Genomic DNA, 25343 nt, shown 5'->3' with positions numbered 1-25343 from the left:
CTTTTAAAAAAAATCATCTTTTAAATAAATGTTACTAGTCGACTAAATGTCCATATAAGGGAAAAAGACCGATTGTGATCCTGACCCTCAAAGCCACATACACAAATCAATTCTCCAGAGTAGAGAAAATGTGTGCAATGTGAATATTTGACAACATACCCACTTCTAGAACATATGAGAAACTTAAGAATCACTGCCTGCTTATTAGCAAACACGTGCTAAATAAAGCACTATTATATTTTTATTTTAACAGAAGGCCCTGGCTTTTCACCTTACTTTTAGATACCCAGGATGAACGCTTGGAGTTTTTGTTAATTATTCTCTTCAATAGCTCTACATCCATAGTTGTTCAAGAAAGTTGGTTAACTCTGATTTCTCAGTGTCTTTAACTTACCTAGGCTTCTCTCTACACATATTACCTTTTCAGTGTTTATTTCCAGTGTAAATTCTCCTTGAATTTACTTTAAGGTTTTCATGTAAGAGGATTTCTAAACCAAAGTGTTAAAAATAAAAAAATAAAAAAAAACATGAAACATTCTAGGTCTTTGTGCTTACGTTAGAGGTCTCTGAGTTGCAATGATATAATCTGGTCTTCCATTTTTATAAACTAAGCGTGCATTTGACTGCACCCAAGTCCATCGATTGTCTTTTGTAAGAAGCCTGAACACTATCATGCCACTCTCTCCAGTCTTAATCACTAAAACAAACAAACAAAACAAAATTAAATTAGCAAATCTAAAATCAACACAGTAAAGAAAATCTCTAATATTTTCTGGATGTAATTCACGTATCACCAAAGATGTATATTAAAATGCATCAAGACAGTTCTTCAGCATTGCTGTTTTTTCCTATTTCAGACTAAATTTATTATTTAAATGATTCAAGGATAGGTTAAGTCAGACAATTCAAGTAATATGTGAAACTATAGGGAGTATAGTTTGGGGGGGAAATTGTTTTCATTTTTAAAAGGGAACATGTCCTACAGTCTAATATTTTACTCTATAATTTTAAAGTATAATCTGGGCTTCCATGGTGGCTCAGATGGTAAAGAATCGGCCTGCAACGCAAGAGATGCAGGTTCAATCTCTGGGTCGGGAAGACCCCCTGGAGAAGGGAATGGCAACCCACTCCAGTACTCTTGCCTGGAAAAGTCCATGAAGAGGAAGGAGCCTGGTGGGCTATAGTCTGTGGGGTTGCAAAGAGGCAGACACAACTGAGCAACACTTTCACTATATTAACAAAGTTATGAAATAAATTGATGAGACAAAATGGCCATTTTCAGAGTCATTAAGCTACTCCATTCCTGTGTGGCAGCTAATGAATTAAAAGTGTAACTCCAGGGACTCACAGTTGTGTGATACTGAGTAGAAGCTAATCCAGATAGTTTCCTTAAATACTTTTACATCAGTAATAATCTGAAACATGTCCTAGAATATAAGGTATTTTCTCAGTCAAGTTCATAAGAAACTACAACTTACTTCGGATGTGGTACTCAGCACAATAGAGCATATCAGCAGCATGAACAAACTGGTATCCTGATCCTCTCATGCACAGCTCTGATTCAGTGTAGCCTAAAACAAGCTTTCCTCTGGTTAAAGGGAAAATAACAACAAAATTAAAATTTAACACAAATGAAGTCACCTACATAAATTATTTAGTTATTTTCTGCACTATGTTGACACTTAGAATTTCACACTAGCAGGTAGAAACGAACACATTTCTATGATTGCTCTCTTTTGTATATGTCTGCAAATTTCAGTTTTAGATAATTTTCATGGTCTTCATTCAGGAGAATAATCACTAAAGATGAGTCTAACAGAATAGCTTATATAGATGAAATAAAAAATCTTTAATTATATTTTAGAATACTTTTACTCCATTTGGAGGGGCAGGGTTTCTCAAACCTGTATGCATTCCCATAGTAGGAAGGAGAAAAGCAGTAACATACTTTGGTTACTGAACTTTCAGGGCAAAAAGTCAAACTTCGTACAATGTAAAACAAGCCAGCAATAAATGGATACTGAATCTTATTAATATAAACACATCATCTATAATACAGAAATTGTGGCAATACTGTAAGATATAAAATAAATGATCTGTGAATGTGATGAAATTATTTTAAAAGGCTATGCTACAAACTATGAACTAATACTACCTAGTATGATAATAAACAAAGTTATAAACTATACCATATGGAAAATATATATATAAGACAGACACATTTATAAAATACACATTTGGTAAAATAAACCCAAAAAAGTTTCACTTACTTGGCATCACAACCAGTAGGTGTGAAGTCGAGTTTGTGTTTGGTTCTAAAGATGAAATTTTTGGTTCGAATTTCAAGTATGGATGGTGGCTGCAGTGGAGTAGCTATTGCAAACAAAGCCAACTGAGGTGGAAGCATTGATCCATCTTTCCCTTTCTTGTTCTGTCCATGAAGATATTTCAGTCTCCCTTGGAAATTCATTGCCTTAAGAAATAAAAAGTTCATTAAGATTAATGCTGTATAGGTTCCATACCACCCCAGTCTGATCACTATGACAGAAAGATATTTTCTGGGCTGTGAGTTTGCCCTGGGGTGAAAAGTGACAATAGTGGGAAGCTGAGTAGGCATTATAGCCAACAGGAAGCTTTTGGGACTGGCTGGTTGCTTCTACAAAATGTCTGTTAGATCTTCATAGCATATGTCTGTCCTCTGGGGATGGTTGAGAGACTTAGTTTCCAATCAGTCTTTTCCAGAGGAAAGCAGTAAGCCACATTTCTGCTCAACTCCAGTCTGAAGTTAAGAGGTCTGAAGAAAGAGCAAAGCACACAGAATGGAATCCGGCTCTTGGAGAATATAAAAAGTGGAATTTCCTTATACAACTTACCTGTTAAATTAGCATACAATCACTTCATTTTAAGCCTTTTTAAATAAAAGTTTGTTTTTTTACACTTTTGAAAAATAAATAAAATGGTTCCTTTTTAAAGGGCTCAATCAAGGCCATTTTCAGTGTTTTGATAATTCCACAAAAGTTCATGAGGCTATCAAATGCTATTGTCGTTCCCTTCTTCCCAGGAAGCCCATTAAAAACATCCTAAAAGATAGTATGAGACTGTCCTCAAGGGACTGCTAAGTGACCCACTCCTTGTTTTAACAGATCACACTAGGAAGACCTGCATAGTTTTCTGAGCTGGCAGCTGCCCTAGCATCTATGTCTAGCATAGGTCCGTGCACAGTGCATGCTCAAAATCTATTTCCTGAACAAATGAACTGTGACAAAGTCAGCAAGTACACATTAATTTTCAAATATACATGGGCTAGATTCCATAGTTCAGAGTATATTTCAAAACTCAAGGAAATCTTTTCTGTAGAGAGAAAACACAGCTGTTCAAAAGCACTAAAATGAATCCTAAAACCATATAAAGAATGCAGACCTCTATTAGGATAAAGAATAATTTTAGAAGACAGAGGAAACAGACAATCAGGACCATGATCAATTTGGTTGCTTAAAACAGTACTGACCAGGCCAAGGGATGACTCTGACGTCCATATGACACCAGTACAAGGGAGAAAAGGCCCAATTACACAAAGAAATTTCATCTAGAAATACATACTAATTGACCATCAGTACAAGGAAAACTATCTCAAAGCACAATTCTAATTCTGGGTAAGCAAAATTCAGACATAAACACACCAACTAAAGTCATTTTGTTAACAGATCTTGGTGGAGTGCACTGTCTTAAGGATGCAAGTGAGAGCCTGGAAAATCTACTTCCACTCCTAGTGTTCTCCGTTTGCTGGTCATCCTGGGAATTCACACAGGATGTTGTGATGGAATTCACTCCAACTCATGAGAGTTCACACTACACAAGAGTGTCTCATACCAGATGAGGATCTTGCAGTGATGAATATGCAACCATTTTTCTACATGGCAGTTATTCTAGCCATATGGAAAATGCCGTGATAATTTTTCCATCTAGCAGGCGTTAAACCCAAAGAAGATAATAAGCAGTGTGCCAACAAAAAAGCGCTACATAATTATCTTATACCTACAAAGTCCAAAAGAAGGACAAAATACAATGGTCAATGTTATTCCATTCAGTCTTTTGTTATACTGCATCCTAAAGGATAGAGGCTCTGAGTTACGGAAGATATTTTCAAAAATCTAAAAAGACTTTTAAAAAGTTACTTTCCTTTATAAACCTATTTAATTAAGTAGATTTTTATAACCCAAACTCAAATACATTCAGATTTGTTTCACTTTTCTTTTTAATTTTCTACAACTTCATAGTAAATGCCAGTACAAGATGCTACACCTTACCAGAAAACCAGATGAATTATCTAGCAGACACCTGAGTCGGCAGACAAAGCACCTCTCCATAAACGAAGAGTTCTCTGGAGGAATCTGGTCTCGGTTATAATACACGGCTGGCTGGGAGAGTCCATTAGCTTCTATAGAAATAAACAGCAACACAAAGTTACTTTCCGTTTTGCTAAAAATTAAGTGTTTGGGCTTCTCAGGTGGTCCTAGTGCTAAAGAACCCACCTGCCAGTGCAAGAGACATAAGAGACACGGGTTCGGTCCCTGGGTTGGGAAGATTCCCTGAGGGAGGGCATGGCAACCCACTTCAGTGTTCTTGCCTGGAGAATCCCATGGACAGATGAGCCAGGCAGGCTACAGTCCATGGGGTCACAAAGAGTCAGACACAACTGAGCAACTTAGCACAGCACAGCACAAGTGTCTGAATAGCTGAAATTTGTGTTCATTTCTAAACCAAAGCTATATTCTGATTATAAAAAAAAAAAATCACTTTCAGAAGAGGAGCTAGTGAAAAGAAATTAAAACTTACTGAATAATACTTTTACTACATAGAACTTTACCTATTCAGCTGTTTTTATTTCTACTGAGCTATCACTGTCAACAATTTCTATATTTTCTAACACCTTTTTTCTCCTTTTTAACATTTTTACATATGTACAAAGACACTGCTTTTGTTGAAAAAAGTATTTTTTAATTCTTCCATCTGCCAGTTTGCTTTTATATTTGGTGCATTTTAAACACAGAACAATATATACACACTCCAGAATTAACCTTATACATTCCATCTCCTCTTTCACAATAGTGTAAGAATTATTTTTATACACTATATTACTGAGTATATGGCTATACTTTATCACTTGGAATTCATCAATGGCTGTCATCTCTCGAGGTCCTCCTTAGGTCATCAGGCTTCTTGTGACCTGGTTCTGGCCCACGGCTAGAGATTCCTGTCTTTCCCCTTCTTCCTCATCTTCACTGTGGAGTTCCATGCCCCTAAAGATTCTCTGCCTCCTTTCAGAGAATTCAATTCCCAACACTACCTTTTGGTAAACATTCTTACCATCAATTTTTTGTCCAGAGTCTGGACCCTGTTGAGGATTTAATGCCCAGTGCAGCTGGCGCTGAAATTCAGCTCGGTCTTCGGTATGGATCAGCTCATACACACTCTGATGGATGACATCAGACTAAAGAAAAAAGAAACAAAGAAATTAATAAGTAGTGCTGATTTTTAAAAGAACTTCCTTGGTGGCTCAGTGGTAAAGAATCTGCCTACCAGTGCAGGAGACACAGGAGGTGTGGGTTCAATCCCTGGATTAGGAAGATCCTCTGGAGGAGGAAACGGCAACCCACCCCACTATTCTTGCCTGGAGAATCCCAAGGACAGAGGAGCCTAGCGGGCTACGGTCCATGGGGTTGCAGTCGGATGTGACTGAGTGACGGAGCACGCATACACTGATTTTTTAAAATGTGGCTTATTAATTTCAAAACCAGTTGCTAGATTACAGGGTGCTTTTTAGTGGTGATGTATGCAAATCAAACAATTGCAAAGCTCTCCTGGAATTCAAGACAAGAAAAGCTAGAAAGACACAAGAACTACAGCTGACAAGTCAAAGGTTATTTGCCATCACTTCCCTATGTGAACCACTTTTTAGTCAAACAGTCACGTTCCTGTTCCTTAACTGCAACACATTAGGTTCTGCTGATTTTTATTTATTGATCTTTTAAAATAGAGCCTCTTATACAGAGTGAAGTCAGAAAGAGAAACACAAGTATCATATATTAACACATATATATGGAATCTAAAAAAACAGTACTGATGAACCCAGTAGAGAATGAACTTGTGGACACAGCAGGGGAAGGTGCGGAAGGGATGAACTGAGAGAAGAGCACTGGCACACATATGCTACCATGTGCAGAACCGACAGTGGGAAGTTGCTACATACCACAGGGAGCCCAGCCTGGCGCTGGGGAGAGGGGAGGGAGGCTTAACAGGAAGGGGGTACATATATATATAATTATGACTGATTTGCCTTTCTGTACAGCAGAAACCACACAACATTGTAGGACAATTTTCTACCAATGAAAATTTTTTTTAAAATCTTCCTTTGACAAAACTTGTCTGAACATTCAGTTAAATTTGACTTCTCTCAGCTTAAAGTATTACATATTTCCTTCACTGCTCTCTAACAATTTTCCTGACATGAAATTTTGACTTCTAGTAGATTCCCTAAGATTAAGGGATATTGCCTTGACAAAGGTCAGAGTCTTTCCTCCACCTCTTGCTTCTCAGCATTTACCACAGTGCTGAGACCTTAGCCTTTCCACCCTTAGTGTTCTAACTTTTTTATTGCAACTCACAGCAAGAAATATTTTCCATCCATTGTGTGTGTTTGTGTGTGCATATAGACATGGAAAAAAGTTCCACAGAGAGCTTTTATGTGTGACAATATTGTGTTTCCTATTTTATTTTAAGCAGCTAAAAAGAATGACTGGTGATCCTCTATATCAATTTCATCACCCACTCATGAGTCATGACCTGAAGTTTTAGAAATGGTGCCATAAACCACCATCAATGTTAGATATAAATGTTTTCTTAAAGAATATCCAGGTTAGGTATGGATATGAAGAAAAAAAAACAGGGAAATAGCTAAGCTTTTTATTTCTTAATTGTTATGAATCAATCAAATAATAATTAAGCTAGTTATGTAATGAAGTTTCTAACAGGTTTTTCCATTGACATTAATACATTTCCTTTAAAATTCAAAAATACTTAGGTTTGGTGTCAGGAGCCAGATTCCACCACTTTAGCTATCCGGACTTGAACCTTCCTATGAACCTTTTCTTCTAACATGAAGTCATCTCTATGCCATTCATTACACAACTGCCAGAGTTATCTTATGAAATATAGATTGGAGCGCATGCATTCCCTTCAACAAAAGTATTTAGTGGCTTCTATAGTGTGTATGACATAATTTAAACTTCAGGCCATATAACAGTGCAGACAGTGTTATTCGACATCAGTCTTGGCATCACCTGTTGAGCCTGTTAGAAATAAAATACATGGGCTCCACCATGACATACTGAATCAGATTATATGGGACTGACGCTCATCAATTTAATGACGTTTTATCAAGTTCTTCGGTGATTCTTAAGAACATTAGAAATTAAGAACTACTGATATGTAACAGTAGCGAGCATTCAAGTGTACTTACAAACTGTTCCCAAATCATATTGGATGTTTTCGCCCCTCAAATACACAGAACACCTTAAGAATCCATATTCACCATATACATAGTAACATTAAACCAGACACACTTACCTCCTTCAAGGCCTTCCAGCCTACTGCCTACAGTATGGCTAGCTTTTCTTCTCTGCATTCCCTCCACAACTGTCCACTCATCTGGACCCCACAATCTCTTCAGATTAAATACCATTTCCTTCAGGAAAACTTTTATAATCCACACAAGTAGGAATTAAAGGGATAAGCCACAGTATTTTGCTTGTAACTTTACATATCACCTCATTCATTTCATAGTTACCACTTGCCCTCCAATTTCCATAACTAATTTGATGGCAAATATTCTCCTGTTTGCCCCCATCCAAACCCTATCTGCTCTTTCTTATACATAAGAATTCCTTATAAATGAAAAAGGAAACACAAAACCCATGAATCACATGTACCTTTAAGGAAATTATAATGCAGTAAAATATTATAAGCATAAAAATATATTAGCTGCAAACATATACTTTTTTATTCTATAACATATGTATTTCAATTATATTTCAATCTAAAAATTATCACTTGTGTCCCTAAAGTATAAGATAAATAAAAAGCAGTAAGTTAATTTTCAAAAAAGAATTTTTTAATGACCTAAGGAAACTATATTTACCTGCTGAAACCCCAGGTAATCCTGTATGGTAGAAGAAGCATAGAAAACCAAAGCATCTGTAGTGACAACCAGTACAAAGCCATTTAGTGCCTACAACGAGAAAAGTTAGAAAATTAGTAATGTGACTAACAATATTATCATCCGTTAAGTATTGACTTCAATTAAGGTTATTACTTTTACTGATGAAAAATCTCTTAAATCATTAAAATGATTACATCCCAGAAATGCAGACACACCACACCCCTAGTGGTGAAAAGAATCCATTCTTTTGATTTGGCCAAAGAAAATCTTAGAGCTTACTGAATACTCAATCACAATAACTTGAATAGAATATTGATTTCTTCTTCTTCATGCTCTATAGGTTTTGTTTTTAATACACTGGACATGTTTTCTAAGCATAATTGTACACATATCATTTACTGCACTCTGTCACACGGCCTTTAAAGGAAGATAGTATGTAAAGATGTTGATTAGAGCCTTAAAAGAAATTTGATAGCAGAAAATCTCTGTGTAAAGATAGTTTAAGCACTAATGCGGTTTGAAATTTAGATGTATGATAAAACATTGAAAACATTTTTATTTTAGAAAAGGAATACAAATGGACTATACTTTAGAACTAATATATACATGTAAGACAAGTATATAGCAAATTAAGTTCTATTTAATATAATTACTAATAATATTTAGGTTTAAAGCTATCATATTTTATAGGTGTTATTTCTATCTGTTAACCTATATACAAGGCTACTTTTTCCACTTTGCCTCCATTGGGGCAATTATTTTTTATTATCCCTTTTTCTTTCTTTTAGTTTAGAAGTTATGCTCTCTTCCTATTCTTTTAGCAGTTGTTTGAGTCCTAGGTTAATATCTCTATATGGTAACAAAAGTATTTAGATCACCCTAAGAATTCATTGTGATCACATCTTTTAAATCTCAAGCCCTCATTATTGCCTGCTTGAGTTCAACTCAGTACTTGTTTTTCTTCATGCTATGTGCGCTGATTGTTAAACCCTCCTGAGACACTCTTTTCTCTGTAAAGCGAGACATGGAATGGTTTAGTTTAAGAACCACATAGTTTGGAATCAGAATTTGGACTAGATTCTTCTCTCTCTTACCAACAGTGTGGTTTTGTTATTTACCAGTTCGAGCTTTAGTGTCCCTGACTGAAAAACGGGTTCTTTATCAAGAGGATAGGATGACTGTGTCTCACCTAACGCAGTACCTGGTACAGAGCTGGCACTCACCTCATGTGAGGCAACATGCAGCTGTGGCAATGAGCAGATCAAGTATTACCAGATCATGCTTTGTGAACTACAGGGACACATAAATGATAGCAAGTAGTCTGCTTAGCACTTAATAAAATGTTACCCACCAGACAGGACGCATGCTCAGTAATGAGATTCACAAATGAACAAGCCGTCACCCCTGTGCTTATGATGCCCACACACTAGTAAATACCCTCACTGTCAGACAGGGTGAAAGAAACAGTGTGACAGTCTTCCTTTTCACTCCAATCCCTTTCACCTTCAGGATCCCTAGTCTATATTATACTTCTGAGAGCCTGACTATACAGACAACAAACAGCACCTATTCCTTAACAATCACTTTTCTAAATGGTTTATGTATTCAAATAACTTTTAATTCCCTCAGCAATCCACAGAAGTAGGTGTCACAGTCCAGTTTATAAATCGAGGACACGGAAGTGAAGAGCTGAGAGCTAGGAACACGCTGAGCCACAAGGGCGAGGTTGGCTCTAAAGTGTGCCCATGTAGCACTGTGCGTCGTACCGTGATCTGCTACCTTTCAGTTCAGTTCAGTTCAGTTCAGTCGCTCAGTCGTGTCCGACTCTTTGCGACCCCATGAATCGCAGCACGCCAGGCCTCCCTGTCCATCACCATCTCCCGGAGTTCACTCAGACTCACGTCCATCGAGTCCGTGATGCCATCCAGCCATCTCATTCTCGGTCGTCCCCTTCTCCTCCTGCCCCCAATCTTTCCTAGCATCAGAGTCTTTTCCAATGAGTCAACTCTTCGCGTGAGGTAGCCAAAGTACTGGAGCTTCAGCTTTAGCATCATTCCTTCCAAAGAAATCCCAGGGTTGATCTCCTTCAAATGGACTGGTTGGATCTCCTTGCAGTTCAAGGGACCCTCAAGAGTCTTCTCCAACACCACAATTCAAACGCATCAATTCTTCGGCGCTCAGCCTTCTTCACAGTCCAACTCTCACATCCATGCATGACCACAGGAAAAACCATAGCCTTGACTAGACAGACCTTAGTCGGCAAAGTAATGTCTCTGCTTTTGAATATATTATCTAGGTTGGTCATAACTTTTCTTCCAAGGAGTAAGTGTCTTTTAATTTCATGGCTGCAGTCACCATCTGCAGTGATTTTGGAGCCCAAAAAAATAAAGTCTGACACTGTCTCTACTGTTTCCCCATCTATTTCCCATGAAGTGATGGGACCAGATGCCATGATCTTCGTTTTCTGAATGTTGAGCTTTAAGCCAACTTTTTCACTCTCCTCTTTCACTTTCATCAAGAGGCTTTTTAGCTCCTCTTCACTTTCTGCCATAAGAGTGGTGTTACTAATCACCAACTGTTGTATGGCTGTGACTCACACAATCACAACTGGGATCTGAGATCCTTGACTTCACATATTATGCTTTATCATGCCTGGCAATTTCCCCAGGATGAAGAATGGCAATGGCACCCACAAAGAACTAAAATGTCTAATGATTCAGTTCAGTTCAGTTGTTCAGTCGTGTCCGACTCTTCGCAACCCCATGAATCGCAGCACGCCAGGCCTCCCTGTCCATCACCAACTCCTGGAGTTCACTCAGACTCACGTCCATTGAGTCTGTGATGCCATCCAGCCATCTCATCCTCGGTCGTCCCCTTCTCCTCCTGCCCCTACTCCCTCCCAGCATCAGAGTCTTTTCCAATGAGTCAACTCTTCCCATGAGGTGGCCAAAGTACTGGAGTTTCAGCTTTAGCACCATTCCTTCCAAAGAAATCCCAGGGCTGATCTCCTTCAGAATGGACTGGTTGGATCTTCTCGCAGTCCAAGGGACTCTCAAGAGTCTTCTCCAACACCACAGTTCAAAAGCATCAATTCTTCGGCGCTCAGCTTTCTTCACAGTCCAACTCTCACATCCATACATGACCACAGGAAAAACCATAGCCTTGACTAGACGGACCTTAGTCGGCAAAGTAATGTCTCTGCTTTCGAATATGCTGTCTAGGTTGGTCATAACTTTTCTTCTAAGGAGTAAGCGTCTTTTAATTTCAGATGGCTGCAGTTACCATCTGCAGTGATTTTGGAGCCCCAAAAAAATAAAGTCTGACACTGTTTCCACTGTTTCCCCACCCATTTCCCAAGAAGTGATGGGACTGGATGCCATGATCTTCGTTTTCTGAATATTGAGCTTTAAGCCAACTTTTTCACTCTCCTCTTTCACTTTCATCAAGAGGCTTTTTAGTTCCTTTTCACCATAAGGGTGGTGTCATCTACATATCTGAGGTTTTTGATATTTCTCCCAGCAATCTTGATTCCAGCTTGTGTTTCTTCCAGTCCAGCATTTCTCATGATGTACTCTGCATATAAGTTAAATAAGCAGGGCAACAATATACAGCCTTGACGTACTCCTTTTCCTATTTGGAACCAGTCTGTTGTTCCATGTCCAGTTCTCACTGTTGCTTCCTGATCTGCATACAGATTTCTCAAGAGGCAGGTCAGGTGGTCTGGTATTCCCATCTCTCTCAGAATTTTCCACAGTTTATTGTGATCCACACAGTCAAAGGCTTTGGCATACTCAATATAGCAGAAATAGATGTTTTTCTGGAACTCTCTTGCTTTTTCAATGATCCAGCGGATGTTGGCAATTTGATCTCTGGTTCCTCTGCCTTTTCTAAAACCAGCTTGAACATCTGGAAGTTCATGGTTCACATATTGTTGAAGCCTGGCTTGGAGAATTTTGAGCATTACTTTACTAGCATGTGAGATGAGTGCAATTGTGTGGTAGTTTGAGCATCCTTTGGCATTGCCTTTCTTTGGGATTGGAATGAAAACTGACCTTTTCCAGTCCTGTGGCCACTGCTGAGTTTTCCAAATTTGCTGGCATATTGAGTGCAGCACTTTCACAGCATCATCTTTCAGGATTTGAAATAGCTCAACTGGCATTCCATCACCTCCACTAGCTTTGTTCGTAGTGATGCTTTCTAAGGCCCACTTGACTTCACATTCCAGGATGTCTGGCTCCAGATAAGTGATCACACCATCGTGATTAACTTGGTCATGAAGATCTTTTTTGTACAGTTCTTCTGTGTATTCTTGCCACCTCTTCTTAATATCTTTTGCTTCTGTTAGGTCAACACCCCCCAAATTGAGCATTCTTAATTTTCACTTGGTTGTAGTAGGGTTATGTGCATTACTGCTTTTTTTTGTTTGTTTTCAAAGTATCTTCCTTCCAGACAACAGTACCCATTGATCATATACATATTATTTTGGAGAATATCATGTTTTCTGAAAAGTGAAAGAAATTTAGTACTTTCCAAGAAGCTCATTAGTGTATTCCAGGAGACACGAAAATAATTTAGGGTATGCCAGTAACTTTTAGACAAATGTTAACTGTCAGAAATAAACCAAAAAGCCTCTTAAAAATATATATGTACATATCAGTTATATATATATATATAATGATCTGAAATACCATGCAGAATGAAGTTATACTGAATTACTATCTCAGCAAGTTAAAAGAAGGAATAAATTTGGTAATTACATACTAACAAAATTATTATTATTAGTCTCAGTGACAACTATCTGAAAATCATATTGAGCTACACTTACTATTTAATAAGAGAAATGAACTGCAATTAATACTGTTATTTATAATTTGAACTGTTGTTATTTCAAAAATGAAGCTGTAGAATTTAATAAGCACAATATTAGGTATCACCAGACAGAATGTATATGCATAATGAAAAGGTACAAAAGTTACTTATTGTTTTATTTTCATTCCTTGTAAGACAGTAATAAATTTAATAAAGAAAATAAACATTTTAAACTTTTGTTAAATATTTGAAAATATTTTCTTCATGTGCCTCCTTTGTTAAAACCAAAGGCAAAGACTCACCAAAGTTATAAGCCAAATAGTGTGCTGCACCTCTGGACATATCCTCTTAGATAACTAGTTGATGACCACACATTATGGTAACTGTACATAATGAAATATCCCATCTTCACATGTCTACTATGCTTTGGTCATCTACTTCATATGGGAGAATAGGTACTGTCCTAAGTAAGGGTTTCCCAGATTGTGGTAGTGCTAAAGAACCCACCTGCTAACACAGGAGACCTAAGGGACAGGGATTCGAACCCTGGGAAGATTCCCCGGAGGAAGAAATGGCAACACACTCCAGTATTCTTGCCTGGAAAATCCCATGGACAGAGGAGCCTGGGCGGGCTACAGTCCATTGGGTTGGAAAGAGTCAGACATGGCTGAAGTGACTTAGCACGTCCTAAGCAAATTGTATAGTATGTGATGCCTCCTGCTGGAGAATAATCTACAAATGGCATAAAACAGAATTAATGATGGACTATTCATTTTAAATATTTAAATGCTTCCAACTTTTAGAAAATTAAAAAGTGAACACCAGCTTGCAGCAGTATATTTTTATTCTGGGCCCTTGACATAGGATATGTTGACAATCTGTCTAAATGTTTTAGGGAGAAAATAAAAATCACTGGCCTATAATCTAAGCCAGTTTAAGATAAGAAGTGTGAAGCATGCCACATTTGTCTATTTTCACCTGAACTTTCTTATTACGTTACTACATAAACCGAGATGTATTTAATCACATTGTGTGTGTGCGCGTGTCTGTGCGTGTGGTGTGTGCGCACATGCACACGCTCAGTCATGTCCAACTCTTTGTGACCCCCACGGACTGCAGCCTGCCAGGCTCCTCTGTCTATGAGATTCCCGAGGCAGGAATACTGGAGTGGGTTGCCATTTCCTTCTCCAGAGGATCATCCCAACCCAGGGATCAAACTGGCATCTCTTGTGTCTCCTGCAATGGCAGGCAGATTCTCTACCACTGTATGATCTGGGAAGCCCGCTATGTGTAATCATATGAAGCAGCAATTATCAGAATGCTTTCCTGTGACCTAAGGGGTGTTTGGGTTTCAGCTAATATATCAGTACATAGAAATCCTCAGCCAGAGGCAGGAGGATGACTCATGGTTGAATATACTTAACTTATTTCTAACATAATGGAAGCAAAAGTTAATTTTCCCTATCAGGGATTTGAACACAATTATAAAATTATAATTTGTTATATACAATTTTATAAATTATAATAAAGTGTTATAAATTGTCAGGTTACCCTTAAGCATTTACTGAATTAATGGAGTTACTGAAACTTACAGCTGCTTTTTATCACAGCTGCAAATTAAGTTCACATCTCAGTTCACTGGGTAGAATTAAAAATTGTTATGTAGAATTAAAAGTTCTGTAGAATTAAAAATTTGTAATAATAGTACAGATTACAGCACACATCCTTTAAATTTTGAGTTTCTTCTCTTTAATATTTTTAAATTGAAGTAGAGTTACTTTGCAGTACTGAGTTAGTTTCAAGTGTACAGCAAAGTGATTCAGTTATGCATATGTACATTCTTTATAGCATACATCTTCATTCTTGAACAGAATAAATATCTGAGAATTTAACTGAGAATCAAGCATTTTATTGGCTCCAAGAGAAAGAAAAATAGGAAAAGATTTCAAATACTTTCACAGACAAATCTACCAGAAACTCTCAGAGTTCTAATGCATGACAATAGGGCTGATAGAGGCTTAAAAAAATCTATAGCACGTTGGTAAGTCATACACAGCTGCTAAAAGAAAATATAGTTACAAGAACACATTGTTCAGGTTAAGAACAATTTCAAACTATTAAATAAAATTATTTTAACGGAACTATATTCCTAAAAACATATACCTAAAACCAATGTCTTAAAGGGAACCTTTAAAATGATCTAGAATTCCTTGCTATTTAAAGAAATGCAACAGGGAAAGTGATAACTAGACTTCTAATACTTCATAAAATTCCATTTATTCATGTACTAGCATTATACCACTACTGTAGTGCAGATGAAATTGCTATGAATCACTGAGTCCTAAAGAAACGAGGGACAGTTAAAAGGCTATTAACTAATTTTCCATTTATAATGGTTCTAATGAAAAAGAACTCTATCTACTACAATTTACCTGTAGTAAGAATTCTCCTTCCTGCAAGTTCAGGCCTTCTCTGAATTTGCTTCTACAGTTGTCCTGGACTCCATTTCTGTCAGCTGGGGAGGTCTTTAATGCAACTAGGGAAAAAAGAGGGAAAAACAAGGATACAGTAGTTAGTTTTTAAAATAAGCGATTTCAAAGAGCTCTAAGAAAAAAAAAACCTATGTACACCGAAAAAAGAATGTGAAAAATTGGTATCTACTGGTACTGCAATGACTAATAATCCTTTGCCAATGGGTGGTTTCTAATGTCAGCTGACAGATTCTTAAAGACAATTTTTGATGAGTTCAGTATATGATTTTTGGCATATTACTTGAGAAGTTTCAAGTAAACTGTTTCCCAGGTTGCACGACTGGTAAAGAACCCTTCCTGCCAATGCAGAAGACCCAGGTTTGACCCCTGGGTTGGGAAGATGCCCTGAAGGAAATGGCAACCCACTCCAGTATTCTTGGCAAAGCCCACGGACAGAGGAGCCTGGTGGGCTATAGTCCCTGGGGTCACAAAGAGTCGGACACAACTGAGCACACATTATTATTATTCAAAGAACTGTATGACATTGCTGTAACACTCCTCTGGTTCTCATCTATTTAGAATAATAAGGTTCCTCACAACCTAATCTATAAAAAAAAATTAATCTCTCTATATAATCATCTAACTTCTGTGAACTAGGGGCGGTAAGAGAAAGAATCAATCAAACCCCTTATTAAAGAGATATATGTCCATTAAAGTTAGGGCCCTCTAGTTTTAGGGTAAAAAAGCCTGTTAGTATTGTTATTAACTTCATATGAAACTTATAAATCAACTCATGGAGAATTAACATCTTTATGAATGTTAATCATTCATAACATCTGTCTGTCCAAGAACATGTATGTTTCTTCATTTGTTCAAGTCTCTATTCTTTGTCCCACTAGAATGCTTTAAAGTTGTCCACAAAAAAAGATTTGCACATGTATTTTTACGTCTGTTCCTAGGTATTACACCTTGTAACGTGGCTTCTCTTTCATTAAGTGAAGTGAAATCACTCAGTTGTGTCTGACTCTTTGCAATCCCACGGACTGTAGCCTACCAGGCACTTCCGTCCATGGGATTTTCGGGCAAGAGTACTAGCTAACTGCTTGTGGACTGCTTATGTGAAGGAGAGGCGGATGGGATGGTGAGATGCTTGCAGTAGGAGATACCATGCTCTCAAGCAGCATGTATCACCACCTTCCCATCTCTCTCCTGTGTGTGTATGTGTGTGTGTGTACACATTTAGTCTGGGAGACAGCACAGCTGAACAAAAATAATAACAGCCACCATTTACTTATTCAGTGTTTTCCTGAGCACCGTCAAATAGTCTCTCAGTTAAAACATGTGGGCATTTATATCACAGAGAATTGAGTTCAAATCTCAGCTCTGCCATTTCCTAAATGTGGGAGCTTTTTGAGCCTGTCTCCTGGTATGTAAAATGGTAATAGAGAAAACAAAAACTTACCCTGCAGGAGCTGTTGTAAAAAATAATTCAAATATATGTGAAATTTCCAGCACAGAGGAACTCAATATTACTTCAGTAAATGGTAGCTTTACTTATTACAGTACTTCCCAGAGCTTATGGATTTCCCTTTTGTAAAGTATGGACTTTTAGACACTATTATAATACCTTTCTATTCTACTGATCTTTTTGTAACCTGTGATATTTGAATAAGAGAAGCCATTAAGCAAAACAAACCTTGACAATCTTTTTAAGATCTCTTACTTCATTAAATTTTTATGTGCTAAGTATAATGGGGCTCAGTGATAAACCAGAGATTTATTAATAACCAAATTTCCTCTCAGTTTGAGAAAAGCATTCCATATAAAACATTTTCATGTTTGAAGTCTATTTTCTGGTAAATCACCAATGCATGTGTCACATTTCAACCTTATGCCAAGTTCTGGCCTTTGCAACTTTTAAAACATGTCTCTGAAAGAAGAGGCCAAAACACTGGCCTCTGAATATAACAATTCCAAAAGGCCACAGAACAGATTTCCTTAGGCCAAAAAACAGTTTGAGGTAAACTAACTGATCTAATAGTTCGCCAAGACCAAAGGAAAAGGTTCAATATCTTCTCACTGAAAGGTAGAGGACGGAAAGGTTCTTCTCCCCTTTATATCCTGTTTCTCCCCTTTATATCCTGTAAGTTCTCGTTTGCTTTCTAGCGGCTGCACTTGCTGGAATCCATTAAAGCCTCACAATGTCAGGGTTAACTACACTCTCCTACTTTTCCAAAAGCTCCAGCGTGAGGGAGAGGAGCACTGACAGGCAAGAATACTGGAGTGGGTTGCCATTCCCTTCTCCAGGGGATCTTCCTGACCCAGGAATCGAACCCACGTCTCCCACACTGCAGACAGATTCTTTATGGTCTGAGCCACCAGGGAAGCCCAATATATATACTACCATGTGTAAAATAGCTAGCTTCTGGGAAGCTGCCGTACAGCACATGGAGCTCATCAGTGGCTCTGGGATGACCGAGAGGGGTGGGATGGGGGTGAGGTGGGAGGGAGCTCAAAAGGGAGGGTGTGTATCTATACTTATAGCTGATTCACTTTGTTGTACAACAGAAACTAGCACAACATTGTAAAGCAATTATACTCCAATAATACAATACAATAAAAGGCAAAAGTTATACCAAATATTGGTAAGATTTGTTCTTAAGAAAACAAAATCCAAACCCTGATATTATGAAAGAAGCAAAGTCATCCTAAAAATAGATATGAATAGTGTCAAATTTAAATGTCTAAATTTTACCAGGAATCTTTTAAAGTTAACTTTCAATCAAAACAATCTATGTCAGTTCCCACTAGTATTACTGGACCGCTGAGAAGCTGAATAAGAAATGAAAGCGGCCATTCATCTCAGTAACTTATTTGTTTCTGGTCTTGTATGGGAGATATCAGCCAATGCAATTAGACATTAGAACAGACCCTGCCTTTAAGTAGGGCATAGAAGCTATGGAAATAAAGAACTAGAAAAGAATGCCAAAAACATTAAGTACCAGCATGGAATTTAATTAAAATATTAGAGAAACTTGAAAGAGACAAAGTATAAACTCTTTCTAAACAACAATACTTACAGTTCTAACTGTTGGTGGGACAATACTTAATAGGTATAACTACTGCTTAAGTAGGAAAAGTGATGAGTGCATTTTGGAGAAGGATCACTAGGGTTCTTCCGAAGACAAGCAAACAAGTACTTCTGTTGCTCTCATGTTTAAGGCTAATAATCACTTAAGAATTTAAGTAAATATTGTGCAAAGATCAGTCCAGGAAGGGTACACTCCCTTCCCATTCTCACCTAAAAAAATACTAATATGACTTTTTAGAAAACTCAGATCCTGGAGACTTGCCCCAAATTATGTAAATTTTGCCCCTCCATGAATCTGTCCTCTATTTCTTGATTTCATACCTACCACCTCTGCCTTCTAGGAGATGTATTAATTAATAATACTCACTTTCACATGCACATTTCTTGCCTTGATTAGAAAGCAACAGAAGAGTAAGAAGCAGATGTGGGGAGATGACCTTCCTACCATCTGAGTGCCGTTCAATAATTTCCTTAGTAATAATGTGTGATACTCAGAGCTCACACACTATGCCAAGCCATTTCCAGGTATTACATCTTATTTAATCTTCACAAGAGTTATAAGAGACTGGCCTTATTGTCCTTTCAGTAGATTAGGAAACAGACTTAAGGAGGTTAAGAAACTTTCCCAAGGTTATACCTTGAAATGGTAAAGCCTAGATAAGAACCCAGGTAGCTAGACCCCAATAGCATGAGCTATTACCAACCGCCTACCAGACTTCTCCCCCATGCTAACCACCTGTGATCTTTCCTTTCCTCATCTTTAAATCAGGACAGTGATACCTCTGGAGACAAATTCTTATGAGGGCTAAAATAGCATGCGGAGTACTTGGGTGATGCCTGAATCTATAACTGACAGTCAAGTATAGAGAGAATAGGCTGTACACTGAGTTTATACACCCTCAAACCATGATGGCAGCTGACACTAAAAGTTACACACCAGGGATAACTGAGTGTTTTCTCATCTCTAACCAGGGAGCATTAATGAGTGTCTGACAGGACTGCTATGATGACTATAAACATAAATTTGAAGATATTTCAAACTTATAAATTGTTATAAAAATTACATGCATAATCAGATGGAGAAGACACTTTAATCATCACACCCCTGGAATTAAATACATGGTAGTTTACAGAAACAAAATATACTATCTGAAAACAAGTCATGAGTCAATTCTGCTATTGGGAAATCTGCCCTACTGCACAGAACTTGTTAAAACCCTTCCCTCACCTGTAGGAACAGCACATCTCCCAAAGTCTGCTGTAAGGCTCTGACTTTGAGCATTCAGTGGGATATTAAGGTTATAGACCATCACAATATTTCAACTATTTCCTCTTTGAGAGATCAATGAAACAGCTGTGCAAGAATTTAATTGATAATAGAATTTAGAGTGTAAATATGTCACAGCATTATCAGATTATAAGATTTTAATTATTACCAACTGATTCAAGTCTTTTTCCCCATATTCAAGTCTTATTCTCACATGCACTTAACTGTATCCATGTTTCTTAACATGGCACTTTCTTTCCTTACATAGCAAAGCTGAGATTTCCATTTCTCCCTACAAGCCAAATATTTCTTCTTCATAAACATGCTCTGAATTGTTAAGAGAGAAATTCACGGGGAACAAATATTGGCATGTAGTAAGCTATACTTTGTATTTTGTTACTATTGTTGGCATTTAAACAGAAGGATGTCATGATAAATGCCTTGCCAGGAAAAAGCATAAGTCTTTTTAATCTGTTGATATAAATTCAATTTATTTTACAATAATATTTATCACCCCCCTTATTACTTCTGGCAGGAAAAGTTTAAGTTCTATTCCCACATTCATATAAGCATGTAAGAGAGCAAAACTATCACCAAATTTAAAAAGGGCTAAATAAAGCAGTATTTATTGAATATAAGATCTTCCCTGGTGGCTGACAGGTTAAAGCATCTGCCTCCAATGCAGGAGACCCAGGTTCAATCCCTGGGTCGGGAAGATCCCCTGGAGAAGGAAATGGTAACCCAATCCAGTATTCTTGCCTGGAGAATCCCATGAATGGAGAAGCCTGGCAGGCTACAGTCCACGGGGTTGCAAAGAGTCAGACATGACTGAGCGACTTCACTATACTATACTATACTACTGAATATAAAAAATACTATATTACTTAATACTACATACCCCAATTGAGTATCAATGAGTATTTACAAATAATTTCCAATCATATATAAGTGTACCTAAAGGGAGTTTCTTCTAGATCCTTTGAGGTAATAAGATATTTCGCTTCAGTAACATGAAGTTTGCTTTTTGGTAAAGGAAGTATTGCCCTTTTGTGAGAAAGAAGAAGCTGAAGTTTAAAAAAGAAACTGAGACGTCCCAGAGGGATGGTACGGGGAGGGAGGAGGGAGGAGGGTTCAGGATGGGGAACACGTGTATACCTGTGGCGGATTCATGTTGATGTATGGCAAAATCAATACAATACTGTAAAGTAATTAACCTGCAATTAAAATAAATAAATTTATATTAAACAAAAATAAAAAACCATGTTGCATTCTAGGAGAATATATATATATTATATTTTCCTAAGTCTCTAGGAGACAAAGATGTATATGGTTCAGTGCTTTCTGATGATAGTCACAGATTATTTTTTCTGCCTGGAAGTTTCTACTCACCAAGGCAGAATAAAAGTCAATTTGTTTTTTAAAAATCCAAATGTTAGTTTATAATGAGTGAATGTAGGCTAAAGTGGTGGTTACTGTCTTTTTTTAGCAAATCTAAAAAAAAAAAAAACCCATCATTCTAAAGTTGAAAAAGTCCTTAAAGTTAGATCAAGTGGAAACTATCTAACTTACTCTCCATCAAGTGGAAACTGACTTTGAATGATATTACTCAAAATTTTTCAGTTTTACATTTTAGTTACGTGCAACTCTACTGTAACTACATGTTAGGCCTCTGAATTAATGAAACCAACTAGAGCAATTAGTTTACCTTTTCAGTGAGAACTGAGTTGCATCTGACTTTCCATGCAAACAGTGAAATTAAAACTGCATTCTAAGTAGGAGAATTTAATCAATTTGATCAAGGAGAATCATAGCAGTGATTCTCAAACTTTCTCAGACATCAGAATCATCTGGAAGACTATTAAAACACATTGTGGGACCCCAGCCTCTAGAATTCTGATTCTGCAGGCCTAGTATGGGGCCCCTCAGTCTGCTTCATTAACAAGTTCCCGAGAGATGCTGAAGAGAAGGTACCACTGCTCCGAGTGACTCAGAAAATCAAGATTGAGGAAGTAACTCACAATGTTCTGGATTTCATTCCCTCAAATCCTCTAAAATTATCATTCATCTGCTTAAAGAGTTCATTATTAACATGAATGCCTTCAGGAAGGAATTCTCATCTCAATTTTATAAAGATGAAAGTAGAACCACAAAATCGACGGCTGAAACACAGGGCAGTAACAAAAAATTCTATATGTACAGCTGACCCGTGAACAACATGGGGTTTGATCTGGGCAGGTCCACATATATATGGGCTTCTCCCCCCAGTAAATAACACAGCACTACATGATCCATGATGGGCTGAATCCACGGACGCAGAGCTTTGGCTAGAGAGGAACCATGGATGTGGAGAGCTGACTATAAAGTTTCATGCCTGTTTTTGACAAATCTGCATGTTATGCAAGGGTCAACTGTAAACAATTTTAATTTCAGAATCTGGTTCACAAAGATCTTACTATTTAGGATAAATCCACTACAAACTTACAACATCAGGCAGGCAAGCATTCGTACTGTTTATGCTGAGAATATGAAAACTGTGGAACAGTGAGGATACAGGTCTAATCTAAAGCCACAGGGTTAGGTAACTGAACCACCTCCAAGTCCCCTTCCTGCTGGTGTTCTCCTTACACAACAATCTCCCTCTACTGGGCCAGGACAAACAGAGGGGAGCTACTTCTGTGACACAGAGACTAGACACTATCCACACAGTCCAGTGGACAACAGCATATTCTGTAAAACCGACCATAAAAGCACTCTCACACCATGCTGGCAAACTTAAGGCTGAATGAAGTGAAAGTGGCTTGGTCATGTCCAACTCTTTGCAACCCTATGGACTGCAACCTGCCAGGCTCTTCTGTCCCTGGGATTCTCCAAGCAAAAATACTGGAGTGAGTAGCCATTTCCTTCTCCTGGGGATCTTCCAGACCCAGGGTCTGAACCCAGGTTCCCCACCTTTGCAAGCAGATTCTTTACCATCTGAGCTACCAGGCTAAATTTCAGGCTAAAAGAATTCAATACAGACAACTTTACCCAATTTCAGGCTAAAAGAATTCAATACAGACAACTTTAGGTTCCAGTTGGTCCAATTTTACTGTCTCCCCTCTCAACCTCCCACTGTGGGCACCTGGATAGCTTACTGTTTTCTATGGACAACCAAGAACCAGAAATTACTTCCTCTAGTATTATTATTTTTCTGTGGACTTAAATTTCATTTTAGTTTGTACTTTCAGGTGTAATTTTCTCCTTGACTCTCTAAGAACTTGAAACACCAAATGAGGTCATCTTTGAGCAAGCATCACCATAATGACGTTTGCTGAAACTGTATCACAATTTCATGTTACACATACACGCACACATGTGCTTTCCTCTCTCTGCCCATTCCTAAAATGTTTTATCTTTGGTATTTTCCTCTTATTCTATAGGCTTTCCCCAAGAATATTTTTTTCATTTTCATGGTTTAAAATACTATTCCAATGACACTATGATGACTCCCAAATTTAAATCTCCAGCTATGAACAAATAAATGAATTTGACCAACAGATTAAAAATGATTGATCACCCCATGCACCTCTGGTCAATTAATCTATGACAAAGGGGGCAAAACTACACAATGGTGGAAAGACAGTGTCTTCAACAAATGGTGCTGGGAAAGCCAGACAGCTACCTGTAAAAAAATGAAATCAGATCATTCTTTAATGCCATACACAAAAACTAAGCTCAAAATGGGTTAAAGACTTAAATGAGAGACTGGATACTATACTATAAAAACATAGGCAGAACACTCTGTGACATAAGTCACAGCAAGATATTTTTGATCTGTCTCCTAGAATAATGGAAATAAAACCAAAAATAAACGGGGCCAAATTAAACTCAAAAACTTTTGCACAACAAAGGAAACCACAAACAAAATGAAAAGACAATCCACAGATTGGGAGCAAATATTTACAAATGATGTGACTGACAAGGGATTAGTCTCCAAAATGTACAAACAGCACATGAAGCTTAATACCATCAAAAAATAACCCAATCAAAAAATAGGCAGAAGACTTAAATAGATATTTCTCCAAAGAAGACATAAAGATAGCCAAGAGGCACATAAAAAGATGTTCAACATCACTAATAATGAAATGCAAATGAGGTATCATCTCACACCAGTCAAAATGGACACATGCAGCCTAATGTTCATTGCAGCACTGTTTCCAAGAGCAACCTAAATGTAATCAACAGAGGAATGGATAAAGAAGATGTGTGTGTATATTATATATATATATATGCAATGGAATATTACTCAGCCATTAAAAAGAATGAACCAATGCTGTTTGCAATAGCATGGATGGACCTAGAGATTCTCATACTGACTGAAGTAAGTCAGACAGGGAGAGGGAAATATATGATATCCATTACATGTGGAATCTAAAAAGAAGTGATACAAATTAACTTATTTACAAAAATAGAAACAGACTTACAGACTTAAGAGATAGAACTTATGGGTATGGGGGACAGGGGGACAGTTAGGGAGTCTGGGATTGGTATGTACACACTGCTATATTTAAAGCGGATAACCAGCAAGGCCCTACTGTATAGCACAGGGAACCCTGCTCAATGTTATGTGGCAGCCTAGATGGGAGAGGAATTTGAGCAAAGATGGATACATGTATATGTACCACCGAGCCCCTTCACTGTTCACCTGGAACTATCACAACACTGTTAATCAACTATACTCCAATATAAAATAAAAAGTTTTAGCAAGGATACCACACAAAAAAAGCTGATCAAAAGGTCAAAAAGCCATGAGTATTAAAAAATAATACATATATATATCATTACTGAATAAAAATGATTAGTTGTAGTGTTACTGTGTCTCATTACAGACCCTCAAGGGATTAATTTTACATTATATGTGAAAATAGTTTCTAAAACACTATAACAGGGCAGATGTATAGTTCCATTAACCAACAGTGAGGTCTCACAAAAAGTCTCACAAAGTCTCTCAAACTAAAATTTAACTAAAGACATTTACAACCTGTACTGGGGGCGGGGAAGGGGGGTGGGAGAGAAAACTACAAAAGTTGGGCTGGCTTTAATATTTCCCCAGTGGTAATCTTCCTTTAAAAAGAAAGCTAAGCCCATAAATTTATAACCAACTGGAACTGCTCATGGCCAAGCAAGTAAGGATCAGGGATCCTAGAGTCATATAACTAGGAAATGATCAAAGAGAAACTCATTAAAGCAGTAAATTTAAAAGAGACAAGAAAGAAGCAAAACATATTTTAAAGAACATAATGAGTGCAGGTTCTGATATGCATGTCACTGTGTTTTTAAAGAATACTTGCCAAAGCAAAGAAAAACACTCTAGATAAAAGTGTCCTATATAAAATATCATAAAATAATTTTGTCATTTTATTTATTCATAGAATTTAAGGATTTCCCTGGTGGCTCAATCAGTAAAGAATCTGCCAGCAATGCAGGAGACTTGGGTTTGATCCTTGG

General features: G+C 37.5%; 1 protein-coding gene and 1 non-coding gene across 2 annotated transcripts in view; one reads left to right on the top strand and one right to left on the bottom strand.

Moving 5' to 3' along the window:
* The window catches only part of AHR (aryl hydrocarbon receptor), a 52817-nt gene that overhangs the window by 8917 nt on the left and 18557 nt on the right, over window positions 1-25343 (bottom strand). Inside the window, exons 3-9 of the mRNA XM_040260614.1 lie at window positions 15460-15563; window positions 8198-8287; window positions 5368-5491; window positions 4308-4438; window positions 2271-2473; window positions 1479-1588; window positions 556-697 (exon numbers count right to left, since the gene is read on the bottom strand). Of these exons, the coding sequence (XP_040116548.1) occupies window positions 556-697; window positions 1479-1588; window positions 2271-2473; window positions 4308-4438; window positions 5368-5491; window positions 8198-8287; window positions 15460-15563 (904 nt within the window). The remainder of the gene's footprint in view (window positions 1-555; window positions 698-1478; window positions 1589-2270; window positions 2474-4307; window positions 4439-5367; window positions 5492-8197; window positions 8288-15459; window positions 15564-25343) is intronic.
* LOC120878334 lies at window positions 2499-2568 on the top strand. Its single transcript, XR_005724535.1, has one exon. It is a non-coding gene; the product is annotated as a small nucleolar RNA SNORD31 (small nucleolar RNA).

The sequence above is a fragment of the Oryx dammah genome, unplaced genomic scaffold, assembly GCF_014754425.2.
Source record: "Oryx dammah isolate SB20612 unplaced genomic scaffold, SCBI_Odam_1.1 HiC_scaffold_18, whole genome shotgun sequence".
Taxonomy (NCBI): Eukaryota; Metazoa; Chordata; class Mammalia; order Artiodactyla; family Bovidae; genus Oryx; species Oryx dammah.
The sequence above is the reverse complement of the archived record's forward strand: the minus strand, read 5'-3'. Positions and strand labels throughout refer to the sequence as shown.